A 13,978-nucleotide genomic window follows, 5' to 3' on the forward strand; every position below is an offset into this window, starting at 1 on the left:
GACTCGTTAAGAGGCGCGAAGAGAGGGTTGAAGGGATGAAACAGTGGGGTACCTTTGCGTAAAGAGAGATCCCACCTCTGCATCTCCAATTACAGACTGTCATCGCGAAGTCGTCGGGGGCACAGGCAAGACATGTTCATAGCATGGATTTATCGCCCACTGCTTCTTGTTGCGCTCCCCGGCTTCTCTGTTGAAGCTTTCAGTCTTGAGATCAAAGAGGTCAAACCAAGTTTTAAAATCGTACAACCATAAAGCGACAGGAGGACGCTTTTACCATGGTGTTCAATAGATGTGGCCCTTAAAAATTCTAAGACAAGAATGAGATGCTTTCAGTTAAGCAGGGCCAGTTCTTCCAAACATTTGATCACAAAAAAAAAGCAGGGCCAGTTCTTCCCATGAAGGACACATAAAAAAGAAGAAAAAAAAGAAAAAGAACAAAAAACAGGTAAACAGGTGTACATTTTATATATATTATTATATTATAAAACAGGTGTTTATATATTACGTCAGAGAATGAGTAAAATGCTAGTGGAAACACCTAAACGAATCTTAAAATATATCCTCCAGAAAGTCCATATGTCACTGTTAACGAAAGTTGTTAAATCCAAATTCTAATCCAGTACCATAATAGATAGATAGATAGATAGATAGATAGATAGATAGATAAAAAAATATTTCTGCAATACCTTGGCCATTATCAAAACTCATTTACGACACAAATTTGAATGAGTATAAGCTTGCCACTGAGCAAAATCATCTTGACAGACCTCCTGATAAGGACAAACCACAAGTGTGAAATGATAAGATGGTGGTTGTTTTGAAAGCTGTTGCTGTTTCTCTGGTGTTTCTCCCGTTGAGTACCTGCCCAAACCCAGTCCGGCACACGCCGGGAGTCAATAGAAGTTAACAAGTCTACCAAACATTCCTGCCTCTTTTGTGCAAGCAGGGAGACACAATGCAGCCAAGAGAGAGAATAAAGAGCTTTGAAGTATATTAAACTTAAAAGGATGCAGCCAAGTAGATTTAAAGTAGTCACTTATTTCCAAAACCCGGGTTCTATAGGAACAATGAAAGGGGGCTGAATTTATGGAGAAATTATACAGTGGATTTGTCACTTAAAATATCGGAACTGCCTGACGGACAAAGCCACATGCTGAGGATTAATGGCCGGCCCAGACCTTTGATTCCGCGCTCTCTTTTCTCTGCCCTTGACAAATTGGATTTTGGGGATGGGAAGGTCGCCTGGCCCATTGTCTCTCGGTCGTTTGGAGCTCTTCATTATGCGCGAGGGTGAGGGAAAGTCTCCATGTGACCATCTCGCGCGGAGTTTCCACACAGCTGCTGAGAGAGCGCAACTCTCTCACCCACCACCACCGCCGCCGCCGCGCGCGCACTGCTCGCCCTTGCGCGTTAATGTGCTGTGCCATGGGGGGCACCTTGCTCTGCTCCATTAGAAAAGCCGGATCAGATGCGCCAGCGCGTCACTTCGCAGGCGGAGATTAGCCTGGCCTCATCTCCCCGGTCTTGACTGCTCGTCTCAATCAGTCCCCCTTGCTTGGTCTTCCTGGTTCTGATCCGACTGCACGCAGAGCCAGCAATGCAAGCGAACAGGACACCCGCAATTAGCGTGTTTGCTGACTGCACCATCCCGGCCGGCATCAGGATAGGACCGGTGCCGGGTATTTTCAAGCTAGGGAAGTACGTGTCGGACCGCAAAGAAGTTGGACTCAAGAAAAAGGTAAGCACATTTTAAATGCCTTATAGATTTTCAGATAGAGAATATGGACAATTTTTGTAACATCATGCATAATGCACATGCATTGCCCTCTCACATTTTGGTCCAGTGCAAACAAGAATGTAAGGATGTAGACTATTTTCAATAACTTTAATGGCAGAAGTGTTCAGCATGTGTATTCTGCAACCAATAGCGATAAATCACAATAGATGGTATTGGTGACTACCATAATTTTTCTTTAAAAACGTAGTACTGTATTTTTACAGCATTATAAATATTTTCGACTTCTTAATATCCGTTTTTTCAGCTTTCTTTCACTGCATCTTTATTATAATTCATTATTGTTTATTATTTTGCTTAACATATATTTAATACTACTGCTTCTACTACTTAAAATAATAATAATAATAATAATAATAATAATAATAATAATAATAATAATAATAATAATGGTAATAGTAATAATTCCAATAATTCCAACGGCAATAATAACAATAATAATAGTAATAATAATAATAATGATCATAATAATCCTACATAACATTTAGAATGATAAAAAACAATAACTCCTATTGGTTAAAATCCTGGACAGGTAGCCTACAAATAAGGGGGAACTTTCTAAAAATCCCGATGCCTACTTGTCATAAGTAATCTTGCATTTGGGTATTAATTGGGTGGCGCTGTCGTGTTGGGAATAATTGAGCAACATTAACAGGACAACTTGTCAGTCTGTGCCTCTGCTTAACCGGCCTAATGGGATGAGCTGAGCCGTGGAGGAAGATTTCATGCCCCCAGTCCATCACATTTCACAGGCTCCTAACTCCAGCCTACCACTTCAATTTAATGTAATGCGGCTACAGAAAGATGCCTCAGAAAGATAATAGCCTCCAGCAATAATAATACAAATAATACACGCCAATTAAAAATAAAAACAACACATGAAAAATGAAATCTATTGCAAAAAGCGCAAAATTATAATAGCTTGAGGAAAGCCAATTTGATTAGCATTGCCTACACATTTATGTGATATTTTAAGTCCTAAATTAGGCCTATATGGTATCAGGCTAGGCTATTTATTATTAGACTAAAATCATTGTTTTGGAGAAAAAATATACAATCCGATGAAATTGTGAAAAAAAAAAAAAAATACAATCCGATCAAATAGTGACCCCACCCCTTTTTTTCTCACTTTGATGTCTAAAGTTATATGTTTCTCGTGGTTTGATAAACCATATAAATAGGCTCGTGCTATTTCTGCTGTCTGCTTGTGTGATTGATGCAGCTAAATGTAGCGCCCCAGGCCCCGCGAGATCATCAGGTGCAATCTCCGTGTCAAACGTCACGCTTTAATCTTTAATTTGCTTGAACAGTTTAGAAACGCTTTGACACTCCTCAAATTCGTTTCTCATATCAATTCAATTATATGGCACTTCGCCTTGGAAATGATCACCACTGTTTAATAGACCGAAAAAACATGCATTAACCACGCCTTTGTTACAGACACCTCTATGTGGTTTTAATGAACAACTGGGGACTTCCTATAAATAATAAACACCAAAAGCTTTGCGGGAAATTGTAATTTGATTAACAGCAACATACAAAATACAAAAACGAAGACAAACGTATAGATGCATTGATTCAACAAAAGACTAACATTTATTTAAGGATTTTATTTGATGTTTTTTTATTATTATTATTTATTAGTAGAGGTCATAATTTGTGGTTGAACTAATGTTGCCGCTTTCCTGGTAATATTTACAGATTCGCTTGGTGAGAGGGGATTTTGTGGATGAATCGGGCAGCCCTCTGCCGGACTGGATCGGGCTCATCCGTGCAGCCAGAAACAGCCAGGAGCAAAATCTTGAGGCCATTTCAGACTTACCTGGAGGACAGGTAGGCTACGCCATATGACACAGATACATAAAGAGAATGATATTTGCATTTGCACTATATAGACCTATATTGGCACTATACTCATTATTTTTCTTCCTCCCTTCTTTTCGTCCTTTCCTTCTTTCTTTTTTTCTTTGTCGCTCCACAAAAGATTTTCTATCGTGTGCTGAGGGAGATCCAGACAGGAGAAGAATTAAGCGTATGGTACTCAAACACACTTGCGCAGTGGTTTGATATTCCCACGACCGCTACTCCAACACACGACGAGAAAGGTAAATCCATTAAACTGCTCCTATTAAGTCTATTGTATCTGGCGACGCGCCAGATTGATGCAAAAAAACAAGGCTATATATATCATTATATAATGTATAATATATCATTATTTTTTCTCATATTTATCATTTATTAAAATGATTATTGAAGCCTACACATGTACGCAAGAAAAAAAAAAAGTTTGATTCGTTTGCTCTGGGACAGGTTCCAAATCTGGGGAAACAGTCTATCGATGTTGAAAACAATTGCATGAATGCACTTGAGTCAGTTTATGAGTGCTTGTGGGGATTTCATCAAAACAAAGAATATCTTCATATTGGTCACACGTTGGTACTGAATAGCTGACGTTTTTCGATGCAAAATACTACACACTAAAGATTCATTATTCATTATATTATTTTTATGATTGCACCATTTCCTAAATTAATGCTGCACTTAACTGTATACAAATATACAAAAAACAATAGTAGGACACCAAATAGTAGTCAAAAAATCGAGAAGACTATATGATGCCCAACACTTAATTACTTAGATGCAGGGCACAAATACGCGACACCAGCAACAAAATCCCATTTAAATCCGATTATAATGTATGATTGTTATTCGTAATCAAGCAAAAGAGACCCACTAATTGTTTATGTTAATTGAATATTGTGGCAGTTAGGCTGAAAGAGCTGGGCACCAAGGCCTGGAGAAGCAACAGATTCTGGCGCAGGCTACTTTTGTTTGTTTTGCGTTGCACTCCATCTAATGGACAGCCCTATCCATATGAATTTTAAACTAGACAACAATTATTACCTCACCATAATGTCCATTGTAACCAGTAATAGTGAATAGGGGAGAGGGGGAGAGGTTAACAAATGTCACTCCGTCATTAATATTCATGCATTTGGGAGCAAATACATTTCCGAATAAGGTGCTCTACGGTAAATTAGCTGGCTACATAAGCTTTTGTTGTCTAATGAATACTAACTTTCATGTGGGATGTATATTGCCCTGATTTGCGACGCAGGCCCCTGTGTGCGCTGCTCTGGGACCAATACACCGCGCGCTCCTTGACATACGCTGCTCTTTTCTCGAGCGTCAACAGATGGGCCGGCCTCATTGTCTTTCCCGACTTGCGATTTCAAGCCACAGCTGCTGTCACTTCCACGGGAAAGAGCACAGAGAAAGTCCCTATTCATTTTACTGCTTTGGGAGCGCCAGATTGGCCGGCGTTTGCTCTGTCGGCGGCTGTAATAAACAGCTAAGAGAGGGATTACAAAATCATTACATCAATATAATTGACCCTCTGATTGTTCAACCGGTGTCATGCCAGCGTAAAATGAAGTGGGTTAACACTAACTGTCACTTCATTAAATGTGTCAAGAGTAACTCAAAGGCCAATGGTATTTATACTTAACTGTATTTTTTACTTTATTTCCAGGGGAGGAACGTTTTATCTGTTGGTACTGTTGGAGAATCTTCAAATACCCAAACACGCTCAAAGCCCATGTTCATTTCCACTGCGCTCTGAGCAACGGCAGAGGATTTGTAAACAACGAACAAGCAAGGGGGTCTGAAAACCTTAGCAGGTCACCCAAATCAGGAGACATCCCCAACACCTCATCCTCGCCCAGGAACGGCCACCACACCTCTATCTCCGACTCCATCAAGCGAAACATGCCTTCCTCTCCTTTCCTCAACAAGGCGGGAATATCAAAGAAGTCCACATCTGAGGAGCAGGACAGGGCCCTCGATATGAGTGTGACCTCGGCCAGAAACCATCTCCTTGGCCTGAGCGGAACCTCTGCGGTACTGAGTAACATGGGTTTCCACCCTGGAGTACGCTCAGCATTTAAACCTATGGGACTGTCTAAGGTCACTCCAACAGAGGTGTCCAGAGAGGAGTCCACCGGGAAACCGAACAGCATTGGGTTCAATAAGCTTTTGGGGGGAATGAAGTCGACACGTTCACTGAACGAACCGGTATCTGGAGCTCATCCCTCCAAGTGCGTCCACCCCATTGACTCCACATCCCCCGTGGTGCCCTGTGCCAACACTATCCGAGGCTTTCCCTTGCTGCCGCACTTTGAGGAGACCTCCGCTTTCAAGCACGTGGAGGGGCGCATGCACTCGGGGCTTTCGCCCTCTCGCTACACTCAGATCTCCTCTGGGTTTCATTTTGAACGTTTTTCCTTGCCGCAGTTTGAAGGGGTGAAACCTTACAATGCAGACTGTAACATCCCACTGATGCCATTCACTGTGTACAATGGCGAGTTACTGTATAGCTCACCTTACTACCCATTTAAGTTTCACTTCAGCAATCTCCTCAAGTACCCGGAGTCAGTTTCCTACTTTGGCGCCCCTGGACTGAACCCCGATCTGAGCTCAATTACTAATATTGACAGGGAAATAGCCATGCATACACAACAGCTTTCTGAGATAGCTGTGGAGAAGAACCGGGCAAGGCTCGAGTCCATGCCCGCAGCCAACGCTGGTACCGGGAAGCCCAAAAAGGGACACCTTTGTCTGTACTGCGGTAAACTGTACTCACGGAAATACGGCCTGAAAATCCACATGAGGACTCACACGGGTTACAAACCGTTGAAGTGCAAAGTGTGCTTCCGACCTTTCGGTGACCCCAGCAATTTGAACAAACACATCCGACTGCACGCAGAGGGGAACACGCCGTACAGGTGCGAGTTCTGCGGGAAGGTATTGGTGCGCAGGAGGGATTTGGAGAGACACGTCAAATCAAGGCATCCAGGACAAACCATCAAAAAGACCGATGATAAGATAGATGACATGTACGAAGATCCGGAGCAAAAGAGCGACAATGACAGTGATGTTGATGTTTGCTTCACGGACGATCAAAGCGACCAAGAGTCCAGCAAAAATAATGATTGACAGTCTGGGCTCGCTACCTGTCAGATATGTTACTTGGCGTTTTGTACATGTACAGATTGCTGTAAATATAATTTATGAGACTATGAAATCCAAAAAATTGCAGTGACCGTTTTTTTTTTCCTAATAGGCTATGAGCCAAATGTTGTTGTCCATCATTGCAGATATTAGGCCTAATAATGGCACACGTTGAATTTGCTCAAATGAACGCTTTAACATCTTTGAACTGACGGAATCATCTACTGTCCTATGCCCTAATTGGAACTGCACTTTAAGCGAGCAAGACATTCGGCAGAAACCTGTTGAGTTATCAGAGTAGCCTAGGCATAGCCTTCTCCCTCATCCATAGAAAAAGCGAAATATTTTAAAAAGCGTGTTTTGCCTCCAATAGTCTATTTAGTGAGCCCATGGCGAGTCCATCGCGTTTTTAACCTATTTTTTCAAGGTTCTGAACCACAATTTGTCCAAATTTGCACTTTGAGTCTCCAGGGCAGATACATAATTTAACATCATAGTCTACCAGTGCTGCGGGATATATTTTTTACAGATGGTTGATGTTAAAATAGTATTGGTTATGAAATGTTTTTAAAAGATTAGATGTAAAAATTTATAAAGTAAGTTTATTGACTGTTATTTGGAATTACGTGGTTTATGTTTATAAGTGATATTGTATATGAACATTTCTTCTTGTTTATCCCATTGTCGCTTTTTAAATAAAATTTAAGATAAGATAATATTTCTTTCTCTTTATAAGGTTTACCAGGATAACATCAGTATGTCCGGCCATTGTAGGCTGCAGTGGATAATATTTGGCTCAATTAAACAAGTTTAACAAATCAAATGATCACAATACAGAAGTGCTCATGAATATTAAAATCTTGAAAAGGTTCATGGCAAAGTATAGTTACTCAAGAGATCACTCAAGAGATCACTAGACTGACTGCAGACCTGCACATGATCGCTCAGGACATTGGTAAAAAAAAAAAAAAACATTATGCAAAATGATATTTAGCAGAAGATCCTCAAGTCTACGTTTGACGAGTAGGCCTACGTCGTGTTGCTATTTGGAGGACTTTATACATGAATATAATTATTAAAAAGCCTAGTATAAATCCAAAAACTGTGAAAATTATGGATTAGTCTGTGATGAAATAACAGACGTTTAAGCGAAATACATTGGGTACTTGCGATGTCTGGGGATATTTGATTGCGCAGTTTAAAATTAAAAAAAATCTTAAGAATATATTTCCCGTTGTAGAACTGACGGATTCATTTTTTTTAAAAGCTTGGAATTGAACTATATCCTTAGGATGGCATGCTTGCAGAGGATTTGGCTAAAAGCAGTTGTCACAGCCTCAGGAACCAGGCAAAGTAACTAAACATTTATTGAACATTAGATTATACATATATTTCTTGAAAATAAGATAAGTTGTATTACATTTGTTGTGGTATTATGCAGAAGTGACTTATAAATGGTACATTGGTATAAACACTCATGTAAAGACTCATGAGTAGCAGTGGACCAGGAGCGACACTGTCTTTAAAACCAGTTACCTGTATCTACTGTAGCATTTACCACGTTTAAATATGAAGAGCAGGCCTGTAGAAAATGACATTGTCATTCATTCTCACAAACCACATACACTCTACTCAAGCCATCTGCATCCTGAATACACGTCTTCAAACTACACTACATGGAATTGCCATACTGCAATTACACACACTTTTAACCCCTCTTCTCTCTTATTAAATTATTTCTAAATCTTTCTTTCTTTATCCTTATAAATGACAGCTCTGCACAGAAAAGTGGAGCAGCTAAATGCACCACATGGTTTACAAGAGTATCTATATGTATCTGCAAATAAAATTGAGAAAAATTCGAATGATCACGGTGTCTCTGCTACAGAAAAAATTCTCAATTAAATAATAATACACTTTTTTTTTTAAATAGCCAATAGCTATGTCATGTAATACCATTCAACATCAACTTCAATCCCCTGTAATAGGATTTTCGATGAGAATGAAATCTGTTGTTAAGAAATACAGTGTCCCTGAATGAGGGCCTTTGGACGCCTGCTGCTGTTTCTGGGGAATGTTCTCTGAAGTGCTACGGTACCTGTAAGGCAAGGCTGGAGCGAAGATGATAGGGGAAAAGACCATGCCAACACCTTGCAGTTGCAGAACAACAGTATTTAGCTAGATGTCCAGTGTCTCAGCCATTAGAAATAAATGTAAGTGGGGAATATATCTATTGCAACCAAACGCCGTAATAATGTATGTAATGTATTTTCCACAAACTAGCCATATAGATTTAATTGATACAGACACAATAGTCAGAGCCAACGTTTCATTAAAAAAAAAGAAGAAGCAGACTATTGACCAACCACGAACAGGGAGTTTCTTTAAGCATGTACATCATTGAGCCATTTTCAATCACCTCATTGCTACCCTTTCAGACTGTCCTCTGTCCTGTAGGTAGAGGTCCAGCAATCGAGGCAGGATGTTCATACCAGACCATGGTCCTATACACGCCATCCATCAATCAAAATAAAGCCTGCTTGTCATGACTGAGGGAAGGGAACAGAGGAGGAGGAAGGCTTCCTCATTTTAGTCAAGTGTCCTTAGATAGATGATAGATAGATATATACTTTATTGATCCCCAAGGGGAAATTCAAGCTATTTATATGCATTAGCATTTGTATGTTTATTGGGGACAATTGGGAGTTAATGAATATGTTGTCATATCAAGCCATGGACTGGTTTATCTTTCTGACAGGTAAGACATTTCTGGAAAAACAAAAAAACAACAAGAACAATAATCAACTATTTTCATGAAGATATGTTCTAAGATATGTTATAATTCATCATCATCATCATCATCCACTGCACTCATAATGTAAATACAAGTGAAGATGATTAGTGAAGTGCTCAGTCTTCACAAGCATCCTTCATTTGTCTGTTTTTTCTATTTTTTCACAAATGTGAATTTGATATGACGTCTACAAACAAAACTGCATTTCCAGTACTGCTGGCTATGTACATTAGTGTATTATAAACATACATATACCTGCATTGTGTCTGAATGAAGATTTGGTCTATTATTTTTCATACAGTATTACATTTGTCTGTTTCTTCTCTCATGCTCTCAGTCTCTCAATTCAATTCAATTCAGTTCAATTCAAGAAAGCTTTGGCCTGAACATTTCAGTAACTTTATTGCCAAGGCTCAATTACATACACAGATAAAAGGACATGTTGAACAAAATTGAAAAAGTGGATAAGACAGTAAGATGGAGCAACAACAAAAAAGGACAATTCTAATAATAATCATATTTATAGTTTGGTATTTTGTTATTTTGTTTCGTGGGTATTCATGGTCTCACTGTGTGTCCCTCAGATTATGACCAAATCCTTGCTCTGTCTGAGAATGTATGGCGATTTTGCCTCATTTGTATGTGAAACTGAAGGATGATTGAACAGAATTTACTGAATTTTCTGATTTCCTCAAATTTAGTGCATTCTATTCTTTATGGCCCCAAGGCTACAGTGCAAACATGTAGCCTCTGCTCCCTGTGCAGCCAGGGCTGCTTGTGTCTGATTTTCAATTTTTCAATGGCGAGGCTGTGCTCACCGAGTCTGTACATAAGTAGCTGCCTATTCATTGCTTTAGGGACAAATAGCATTGTAATTTGAATTGTGTCTCACACACACACACTCCAACAAACATGTACTCTATCAAACACTTTTTCTCTTCTGTCTCCTCCTGTTCTCTCTCTCTCTCTCTCTCTCAGTTAGTCTGTAGCCTATTCTTCTATTTTCTATCCACTACATACTGGAGTCACATCTCTTTGAAATAGTTCCAGGAAAGTCGCAATCCACCCCCACCACCTCACACACACACACACACACACATACATACACACACACACATGGCCCACCACTCCTACAGACACACCACACCTCTCACACACACTCTCTCTCTCTCTCTCACACACACACACACACACACACACACGCCCACCACCCCTACAGACACACCACACCTCCCACCAGTGTGGTAATCAATTAGTGCCATTCATTAGCAGGGACACCAGAAAGAGTCTGACTGATAGAGTGCTAGGGCTGTTTTTCTTCGGAAATCACAGTCCGGAATGTTCTCTAACCTCTCGCCAGCCAGCCTGCTGGTCATCTATTAACCTGCCCTTCAATGTTCTCTCACCAGAGTTCTGAACATAGATGTAAGATGTAAGCCCAAATTGTAAGCAGATGTTTAAGCCAATCTCCTGAAAATAAATGGAACTGAGGATGGTGCTTCAGAAAGGTGGCTTTCTCAATCAAGAGTCACACTGAGAGCTTGATAAAAGCCACTGGAGACAATGAACTCAGGGGAGTGCCTTTTTACATGCTGGCATTATGGCTGTCAGTCGCTGGGTGACAGAGCGAGGCCTGTGGTGATATGACCCAAACTGCTCTCCACCAGCCAATCACAGCAGAAGAGCGAACCACTGTTCTTTTTTTGTTGTTGTTTATTTGTTTTGAATCTGACAATTTACAGTTTTTTCTGATTGCTTAAGCACATTTTTTGTAACTTTTTTTGCAAAACTCTACACACAAATAGGAAAACCTTTCACCCAATCAGCAAAACATTGTAGTTCTCTTGCAAAAGCTAACAAACCTTGCTTAATGACACATTACCTCAAATCTCTGACATGCAATAAGCTCAACGACCCTGAGGTGCTGTATTGAGGGGAACAGTGATCTCAAAATGATACCCTCTGCACTCAAAACATGATAGACACTACCACAGAGCATTCATTCTACCAGAACGTCCTTTGAGGAAAGCGTACAGGCCTGACAAAACAAAGACCTGTCAACACGCAGCTCAAAGAAAGCAGTCCAGCTGGACTTGTTTACAGCCAGGTTTGCTTTCAGAGGTGTTGTCGATTTGATTCCCTCCACCATTGTTTGATATGGTGGGTGAATTGTTTAGAGGGAGATGTGCTGTATAACTACCCTCTTCTTCTCTCTCACCATCTGATGACTCTCTGCTTTTCTTTCCCTTTTTGAATAAAAGCAACATGTGACTCACAACAGATGAATGCACTCAAACAAAAGCAAACAAAACCACCAAAGCACTGAAGCCAGGGCGCTGCTGAACTGAAATAATTTCATGAAAACAAATGAGAAGTGTAAGGCAATGCATAGTTGAAAAAGAAATCCAGTACAGCCTTGAATTTGGCATTCAACAAAGCCAAGAAGCAACAAAAGCCTCTGTTCCCCAGATCCCCTCTTCCCTCTCCCAGATTTTATATCTGGCACTGTTTTGTGTGTCTGAGTATCAGGTGGGTGATTTAGAGAACACATCATGGATCAGTACAGTGCTTAAGGTGTTCAAGCAATCATGTTGAGTACATCTTTGTATACAATGCATATGTGTGTGTGTGTGTGTGTGTGTGTGTTCTGTGTGTGTGTATGTGTGTATGTGTGTGTGTGTGTGTGTGTGTGTGCATATGTGTGTGTGTGTGTGTGTTCCTGTATGGTCTTTGGATCTTTGAACATGTGCATGGTCGGTCTATGAGTGCAGCATCTGATGTTGATGCGCCCTGATGCCAGCCAGCACGGTGGCCCCTGCCACACCATCGATGGAGATCACAGATACATCGTTTCTCAGGCAACCTGCACGTCACTGCCCATCAGTGTAGAAGAGATACTCCTTAGAGGCAAGAAAGAAATAGGGACTCTTTGTGTGTCAGGCAGAAACATTTCCTTTGTGTCTTTGTGGGGCTACACCATCAACCGGCCTTTGAGGAGTCTGAAAGGATAAGAATCACCCCAGTTTGTTTCCATTGCTGGAAATGTGATTGGTTGACTTGTCTGCTGAGCTTGTCTGTGATTGGTGGCTGCAGCCAGGCTGTCAAACTGGAGCAAAGATATCATCTGGATAGACACTGCTCTCCCCAGGCTCAGCATACACACAAGGAGATCCATGTGATCAGACTGGTCACCCATTATAAGTAGATACCACAGAAGTGATGTCCTGTTTTTATACACATTGTCCACACAGGCTTGGACATGAAAGCCCCTGTTTCTGAACTCTCCTTCTTCAAGGGTCTAGAGGTCACAGTGTCTATTCATCTGACGCTGCCTAGTGCCTATGGAGACAATGCAGAGAAAAGACAGGGAGATCAGCTGGTGTGGAAAGCATGGAGGCACCCAGCGTTTCTCTGAAGTGTTTACAAAAGTCTTTCGGATGCCTTTTCAGAATAACTTCCTTTCACCAAGCAGAGGGTAGGTGTGGAGGAGATAGATAATGCATTCACACAGTAGCACCAACTGCCATGTGAAGACATCACACTTTTACCTGGTACAACACCGGTCACTGTCTTGCCCTATGCCTCCAAAAGGTTACTTGGTGTTTTAAGCCCCAAACATCGTCTTTCAGGCAGAATTGCATGGAAGGCACTAGGGATAGGGTTAGGGTTAAGGTTGGGGTTGCCTTGCCTTGAAGTCAACAGTCGCAGCGCTGCCTTGAAGTCGACGGTGGGGCTTAAAACACCATTGAGCCTCCAAAAGACCATTTACAGTGACACCCAGCAAGGGCCCAGCACTTCTCCTAACAAAATACCTCATGGTGTACCCTGTTGCAAGCCAACACAACTCTGCCACTGAGCTCAGAGATCAGAGATGCTTAATTGGGTTCCGAAGAAGAAAACGATTTCATGCATTTTCAAGGTCAAGGTTCCAATTCGGGCACGACATCTGTAGGTGCCTACAGAGACATCTATCTTGACATTTCAAGACATTGAGACTGTTAGGTCTCTACAATGGAGTGGAGACTGGAGACTTCAAACTGTACACACCAATTGCCTAAATTAAGAGTTTAAATTGCTTTTTCTCTGTGATTTTTGTAAAGCTAATTTTCAATTGTCATTTACTAGAGGGCTGCATATACTGTATAGATATGTGATATTGGTATGGGTTATATCTATTGCACAGTGGATATTGAAATGGCCTATGGATTAGTGCATTAGTGCACAAAAAGTGAATTTTGGATTCATTACACATAAAGTGAAATATTTTTTATATATATATTGGGGCTTTTTGCCTTTATTTTGACAGGATAGTGAAGATAGACAGGAAGTGAGTGGGAGAGAGAGAGATAGGGTGGGATGACCGCAGGTCGGATTCGAAC

General features: G+C 40.9%; 1 protein-coding gene across 1 annotated transcript; it reads left to right on the forward strand.

Annotated features, from left to right (window-relative positions):
- The first annotated feature begins 1,337 nt into the window (after positions 1-1,337).
- prdm13 (PR domain containing 13) lies at positions 1,338-7,516 on the forward strand. The gene is made up of 4 exons (XM_048261161.1): positions 1,338-1,738; positions 3,497-3,628; positions 3,780-3,900; positions 5,328-7,516. Exons 1-4 carry the CDS (start codon positions 1,598-1,600, stop codon positions 6,788-6,790), a joined length of 1,857 nt encoding a protein of 618 aa, XP_048117118.1. The 5' UTR covers positions 1,338-1,597; the 3' UTR covers positions 6,791-7,516.
- Positions 7,517-13,978: the final 6,462 nt, after the last annotated feature.

Source organism: Alosa alosa, chromosome 13 (genome assembly GCF_017589495.1).
Source record: "Alosa alosa isolate M-15738 ecotype Scorff River chromosome 13, AALO_Geno_1.1, whole genome shotgun sequence".
NCBI lineage: Eukaryota > Metazoa > Chordata > Actinopteri > Clupeiformes > Clupeidae > Alosa > Alosa alosa.